Below are 6,812 nucleotides of genomic sequence, written 5' to 3'. Positions count from 1 at the left end.
ATGAACGTTGGGGTACTCGGAAGCGTGGCTTACTCCAGTCCGGTGTTTACGTAGAGTCCGGAAGTGTGGCTTCATTTACGATTCTGAACGTAGGACGGAGACTGCATCTAGAGATACAGATTCCCAACTGATTTGACGACGGTGTTTGGTCTTGAATGGAATTGTAGTTTCAGGCCAGTCATAGGTTTCTGAACACCGTAGTAGGTATCCGGAGTCGACTGAGGACCAGAGCAAGCACCAGGGTTCGGATCCTGGGCAAAGTTCCCCACCTTGAGGGTCCCGAGGACGCCTAGATCTCTTTCCCAGGGCCATGGCGAACCCGAAGCAGCTGGCACTGGAGCTAAGCGAGGCGGAGACGATGGGTGCTGATTCGGCGGGATTTGAGGAGCTACTGTTGCAGGTGCACAGTGACCGGATCCTCGGGTATTCGGGGATTTTGGCGGGGTGCTCAAAGACGGGACTACAGTTCCCAGAATGCACTAGGGCGGCAACCGGGCCTCGGGGAATTGAGGATGAGCTTCCAGTTTGCTAAGAAACGGGAGTGGAGTTGGAGATGTTCTTCTAGTCCTCAAAGGAGAAAAGGGACCAAACCGTCTAATTTCTGGCATTATCCACAGCTCTCATACATAATCATTGCTCCATTTGAGGAACCAATGAGGGGTCTGATGGCACAGACTCCAAGCCTGGAGGTAGTTTTCCTTTATACAGGCCTCGAAGGAGCTCCAGCAAGCCCAGACAACCAGACCGGAATCGACACAAATCCAGCCTCAGCCTGGTGAGAAAGAAGACCCGGAGAGAGAGGGACAGGAGACAGAGGGGAAAAAGGAAAGAGACATGCAAATAAAGGCCTGGGGTAGGGGTGGGGTGAACAGACACCCACAGACACCACCAGACATCACCCTAGGACAGAAAGGAGGTAGGGGACAGTGAATCGGAGATAGGAAGATGCTGGGCTCGGTGGCACACACCTGTAATCCCAGCTACTTGGGAGGCTGAGACAGGAGAATTGCTTGAACCCAGGAGGCAGAGGTTGCACTGAGCGGAGATTGTGCCACTGCACTCCAGCCTGGGCGACAGAGCGAGACTGTGTCTCAAAAACAAACCAAAACAAAAAACAACAACACAGTAAAGATAGTAAGAGAGGCTGGGCACAGCGGCTCACACCTGTAATCTCATCACTTTGGGAGGCTGAGGCAAGAGGATTGCTTGAGGCCAGGCAGTCAAGACCAGCCTGTGCAACATCTTGAGACACCATCTCTACTAAAAATAAACAAAATTAGCTGGGCTTGGTGGGTGCGTGCCTGTAGTCATAGCTATTCAGGAGGCCGAGGTGGGAGGATCACTTGAGCCAGGTGGAAGAGACTGCAGTGAGCCAAGATCACACCACTGCACTCCAGCCTGGGTGACACAGTGAGACCCTGTCTCAAAAAACAAGCAGCCGGGTGAGGTGGCTCACGCCTGTAATCCCAGCACTTTGGGAGGCCGAGGCAGGTGGATCACGAGGTCAACAGATCAAGACCATCCTGGTCAACATGGTGAAATCCCGTCTCTACTAAAAATTACAAAAAATTAGCTGGGCACGGTGGCGCGTGCCTGTAATCCCAGCTACTCAGGAGGCTGAGGCAGGAGAATTGCCTGAACCCAGGGGGCAGAGGTTGCGGTGAGCCGAGATCGCCCCATTGCACTTCAGCCTGGGTAACAAGAGCGAAACTCCGTCTCAAAAAAAAAAAAAAAAGAATTGCTTGAACCCAGGAGGTAGAGTCTGCAATGAGCCGAGATCACACCACTGCACTCCAGCCTGGGTGACAGAGTGAGACTCTAAAAAAAAAAGAAAAAGAAAAAAAAAGGTGAGGGAATCTCAGGGGTAGGGAGTGGAGCAGGCCCAGAAAATGGGGAACAGAGCAAAAGGAAAAGAGAAAGAGACTGGAGAGAATGGATGGGGACTGAGATTTGTGCAGAAAAAGTTTCTCAAGACAAACCTACTCCCACCAGGTTTCTGCGTAAAGACCAACTCCTCGGAAGGGAAGGTTTTCATCAACATCTGTCACTCCACCTCCATCCCTCCTCCTGCCGATGTGACTGAGGAGGAGCTACTTCAGATGCTGGAGGAGGACCAAACTGGATTTCGCATCCCCATGAGTCTGGGAGAGCCTCATGCAGAGCTGGATGCGAGTCAGTGCCGTCAGAGGACCCAGGAGTTGGCCTGCTAGGCCCTTTCTTCCCTAGTACCCAAGAATCCTGGGCCCAGGACCCTCCCAGCTCCTGGAGATCTGGCTCCCCAATCTGATTCTGTTCCCTGTGGTAGATCTCTAGTGCCCTGGGCATCCCAACCCTGGGCAGTCCTGATTCTGCCCCCTGGGCAGGCTGGCACTTTTCCATGCCCATCTCAGGGTCTGGAGGCCTGGGCAGAGTGCTCTTTGTGCATTAGCGGATCTCCTGGCTTTAGTCCTGAGCAGGCCGTTGTGGTTTTTTTCTTTTTTGAGATGGAGTTTCACTCTTGTCACCCAGGCTGGAGTGCAGTGGTGCCATCTCGGCCCACTGCAGTCTTCCCTTCCTGGGTTCAAGTGATTCTCCTGTCTCAGCCTCCCAAGTAGCTGAGATTACAGGTGACACCACCACACCCAGCTAATTTTTGTATTTTTAGTAGACACGGGGTTTCGCCATGTTGGTCAGGCTGGTCTCGAACTCTGGACCTCAGGTGATCCACCCACCTCAGCCTCCCAAAGAGCTGGGATTACAGGTGTGAGCCACTGCGCCCGGCCTGCAGCTCTGTTTCATCCTGTTTTCTCTGTGCTTCTCCCCTGTCTCCATCTCTGTCTTGCCTCACCTCTGTCCCTACTTCTGCGTCTTTATCCTTTTTTCTATATGTCTCTTGAAGCTTTCTGGGACCAAGCTCTAGGCAGTGCCCCGGGGGTATCAAATGCGGATTCTACGTTCCAGAAACTCCAGGAGATGGACACAGTATCAGCAGGGCGTGATTCGAGCTACTCTGGAGTGGGGCACCCAACACAGCCTTGAGAGCGCTCCTTACCCTCATGAAGGGGTCAGGGAAGGCTTCCTGGAGGAGGAGGAGGTGTGGAATAAGATTTGAAGGAACAGGAGGAGTTCAGCTGGCAAAGACAGAAGGTTCTAGGCAGAGCCGCCTAGAGCTGGGAGGGAATGATTGGATTGGATCCGCCAGTGATGGAGAGTGAAAGATTCAGTGGGCCAGGTTGCTGGAAGAATGAGGTTTTCTCCAGAGGTGGGAGGGGCACATCACACAGGGTCTCCAACGCCAGGCTTGCGGGGCTCAGACCTAAGAGCTGTGACCAGGGGAGGGACAGGGTCAGCTCTAGGGACATTATACTGATGGACGGAAGGAGATACAAGGCTGGGGGGAGTCCGGAGAGGAAAGTGAGCGCCGAGCTCCCGCTTCCTGATGTCTCTCTGTCTCTGCTCCTTGCGGCTGCTGTCCCTGCATGTCACTTCCCTGTCTGGGTCTGGGCTGTGGGCTTTCTGCATAGGGCTGGGGCACCTCACCCCCTTTTTCTCCCCGCAGAAGGCCAGGGCTGTACCGCTTACGACGTAGCTGTCAACAGCGACTTCTACCGGAGGATGCAGGTTGGGGGCGGGGCTGCGGGTGAGGCCTGGGCAGGGGTCTCTCCTTCCCCGCTCCCCCCCGCTCCTCCCACCCCCGCCTCTGCCCCTCTTCCCTCTCTCTGTCAACCCTAGAACAGCGATTTCTTGCGGGAGCTCGTGATCACCATCGCGAGAGAGGGCCTTGAGGACAAATACAACTTGCAGCTGAACCCGGGTGAGGGGCAGGGCCTGGGCCATCAGGAGGGAGTGGAGCCAAGAGCGATTTGGGGGACAGCCCTGCACGCTGGGGCAGAGTGTCCTGGAGGCTGTGCTACTGGGAGGGGGTGGAGCTTCCCAACGTGAGCGGGAGGAGTCTAGACGCCCTGAAGGGGCGGGGCCAGGACAATCTCCAAGGGCGGGTTTTATTGGGGCATATCATGGGAGGGGCGTGCTTAAGGTGGGCGGGCTTCCTGGAGCCAAGCCTGGGGTCAGATCCCATGACTCCGGGAGGCTCTTGGCTGGGCAAGGAGGCCTCCTGAGAGCACAGGCACCCCTGACCTGTGTGGTGTTTGACTCTGTGCTCCCGACCCTCAGAATGGCGCATGATGAAGAACCGGCCATTCATGGGCTCCATCTCACAGCAGAACATCCGCTCGCGGCAGCGTCCTCGGATCCAGGAGCTGGGAGACCTAAACACGTCCGCCCCCCGGGGAGCTGAGTCAGGGTGGGCCTTCAGCAGATCCCTGGTCTGATGTCTCCTCAACGCTCTTGGGAATCCCTCCCTCCATCCTCCCACACTGGATGGCGCCCTGGGGCCCTGGGGCACTGAGAGAGGGATGAGAGAGAACTCCTGACCTGGAAGGCATCCTGGGGCAATAGGGCTGGTTGGGGGGAGAAAGGGAGCAGCACCCCAGGCAGAGGGCACAGTGCTGGCAAAGACCTGGCAGCTGTCCTCAGCCCTGGGCCTTTTCCCCCTCAGCCCTGAAAAGCCTCACCTGAGCCTGTGGCTAGAAGCTCCTGACCTCCTCTTGGCCGAAATCGACCTCCCCAAACTGGTGAGTTCTGCCCGCTGGACCAGAGCAGGAGAATGTGGTCTGGAAAGATCAAGGACTCTCTCGGAGTGAGAGTGACAAGGGACTGTTGCTGGACTTGGGTCAGCTGCGTCCTCTGTCCCAGGAGGCCAACAGGCCACCTCCCGGTGCTGTCCTGAGGGTGCCCGAGGGATTCTAAGTGCTGGGTCATTGAGACTTGTAATTACTGTCTTCCTCGCCTCTTCCCTGGGAGATGAGACCCTTCAAATATAGTTTCCCAGCATGTGAGGCCACCATCCTGTTCCAGCTGATTGTCCTGTTGCTGGGAAGGGTGACCTGATTGCACCACCTCTCCAGGATGGAGCCCTGGGGCTGTCACTGGAGATCGGGGAGAACCGCCTGGTGATGGGGGGTCCCCAGCAGCTGTATTATCTGGATGCCTACATCCCCCTGCAGATCAACTCTGATGAGAGCAAGGCAGCCTTCCACCGAAAGAGAAAGGTGCCTGGTGTGGGGAGGGGAAGCCAGGACACTGAGGGGCCTGGACTCTGGCTCCGACAGAGGGGGGCAGGGTCTTCTGGGTCCTGGATCCTCATTCTCTTTCCTGTGTCTCCTCAGCAACTGATGGTGGCCATGCCACTTCTGTCGCTGCCTTCTTGATCAGGGTGTCTCCCTGTGCTTCCAAGATGTGGAGAAGAGGCCGCTGGCTTTCCTCAAGTTGAAATAAAAGAAATTTTGCCTCTGTTGTATCTCTGACTGGGGATATGTGGGAGGGAGAAGGAACATTGGGCTGGGCCCCTCTAGTCCCATAGAGGTCACAGCCCCAGCTTAGGCCTCGTCCTTCCCCCTGGGTCCTCCCTGCATCCTCCTGGCCTCCAGCCTCCCCTCGGTAGTCCTTCCCAGGCCCCAGAGCTGGCCCTGCCCTTTCCCTGTTCACAGCCCTCCCGTAGCTCCCCAGCTGCCCTGGGAGAAGGTCCAAGCCCCTCAGGCAAGCACTCAAGGCTCTGTGTGATCTGTGTCCCGCCTCATGGCTTACATTTTTGTTTAAGCGGCAGGGTGTCACTCTGTTGCCAGTCTGGAGTGCAGTGGTGCAATCATAGCTCACTGCAGCCTGGAACTCCTGGGTTCAAGTGATCCTCCTGATGTCAGCCCCTGAGTAGCTAGGATGACAGGCATGTGCCACCATGCCCAGCTAATTTTATATTTTGCATTAAAAAAGAAATGGGATCTTGCTATGTTGTCCAGGTTGGTCTTGAGCTCTTGGCCTCAAGTGATCCTCCTGCCTTGGCCTCCTCAAATGTTGGGATTACAGGTGTGAGCCACTGTGCACAGCCTAGTTTTGACCTCTTCTTCTAACGGGAGGCCAGGCACGCTCCAGTGTCCTGACCACACCCTTTTCCCCATCTCTTAGTTTCTGCTGTTCCTGCCACTTTGTATTCTCCTTCCAGTACACCTATAGGCACCACCATGCCCTGCTAATTTTTAAATATTTTTTTATAGAGACAGGGTCTCCATATGTTGCCAGGCTGGTGTCGAACACCTGAGCTCAAGTGATGAGCCCTCCTCAGCCTCTCAAAGTGCTGGGATTACAGGAGTGAGTCACCGCACCGGCCTTGATAAATATTTCTTGAGTTAATAACTGGTTGTCGAGGCCAGAGGTGGTGGCTAATGCCTGTAATCCCAGCACTTTGTGAGGCCAAGACAGGCTGATCACCTGAGGTTGGGAGTTCAAGACCAGTCTGACCAACATGGAGAAACCCAATCTCTACTAAAAATACAGAAGTAGCCGGGTGTGGTGGTGCATGCCTGTAATCCTAGCTACCTGGGAGGCTGAGGCAGGAGAATCACTTTAACCCAGGAGGTGGAGGTTGCTGTGAGCTGAGATTACACCATTGCACTCCAGCCTGGGCAATAAGAGGGAAAATCTTTCTAAAAAAAAAAAAAAATTGTCAATACTCTCTTCTTCTTTAGCGAATCCTAGGAGCCATAAATAAATGGAGGAATTTCAGTAGTAACTGCTCAAAGCACAATGTGAACTAGAGGCGCGTGGTGATGTACACCTGTGGTCCCAGCTACTCGGGAGCCCGAGGTGGGAACCCAGGGAGGTTGAGGCTGCAGTGTGCTGCTCCTGGGCGACAGAGCGAGACTCTGCCTCAAAATGGAAGGAAGGAAGGGATGAAGGGAGGGAGGGAGGGAGGGAGGGAGGAAGGGAGGGGAAAGGAA

General features: G+C 55.2%; 1 protein-coding gene across 3 annotated transcripts; it reads left to right on the top strand.

Annotated features, from left to right (window-relative positions):
- The first annotated feature begins 73 nt into the window (after nucleotides 1-73).
- Nucleotides 74-5,338, top strand: PIH1D1 (PIH1 domain containing 1). Of its 3 annotated transcripts, none has more exons than XR_013530843.1 (9): nucleotides 74-400; nucleotides 709-775; nucleotides 1,993-2,172; nucleotides 3,539-3,600; nucleotides 3,712-3,793; nucleotides 4,153-4,282; nucleotides 4,538-4,613; nucleotides 4,897-5,090; nucleotides 5,208-5,338. XR_013530843.1 is itself a non-coding variant. In XM_002762344.7 (9 exons), exons 1-9 carry the CDS (start codon nucleotides 311-313, stop codon nucleotides 5,247-5,249), a joined length of 873 nt encoding a protein of 290 aa, XP_002762390.3. In that variant the 5' UTR covers nucleotides 74-310; the 3' UTR covers nucleotides 5,250-5,338. The 3 variants fall into 3 exon arrangements, 2 of the variants coding, with proteins under 2 accessions (XP_002762390.3, XP_078215551.1); XM_002762344.7 differs by having other exon boundaries at nucleotides 4,947-5,090; XM_078359425.1 differs by lacking the exons at nucleotides 74-400; nucleotides 709-775; nucleotides 1,993-2,172 and having other exon boundaries at nucleotides 2,999-3,600; nucleotides 4,947-5,090.
- Nucleotides 5,339-6,812: the final 1,474 nt, after the last annotated feature.

The sequence above is a fragment of the Callithrix jacchus genome, chromosome 22 (assembly GCF_049354715.1).
Source record: "Callithrix jacchus isolate 240 chromosome 22, calJac240_pri, whole genome shotgun sequence".
Taxonomy (NCBI): Eukaryota; Metazoa; Chordata; class Mammalia; order Primates; family Cebidae; genus Callithrix; species Callithrix jacchus.
The sequence above is the reverse complement of the archived record's forward strand: the minus strand, read 5'-3'. Positions and strand labels throughout refer to the sequence as shown.

Excerpts from the sequence above, each read along its gene's own strand:
- PIH1D1 (XM_078359425.1), top strand. The coding sequence starts at position 3,160 with ATGATTGGATTGGATCCGCCAGTGATGGAGAGTGAAAGATTCAGTGGG. Across the intron at positions 3,601-3,711 it reads ACTTCTACCGGAGGATGCAG|AACAGCGATTTCTTGCGGGA; the intron begins GTTGGGGGCGGG and ends TGTCAACCCTAG. Across the intron at positions 3,794-4,152 it reads CAACTTGCAGCTGAACCCGG|AATGGCGCATGATGAAGAAC; the intron begins GTGAGGGGCAGG and ends CCCGACCCTCAG.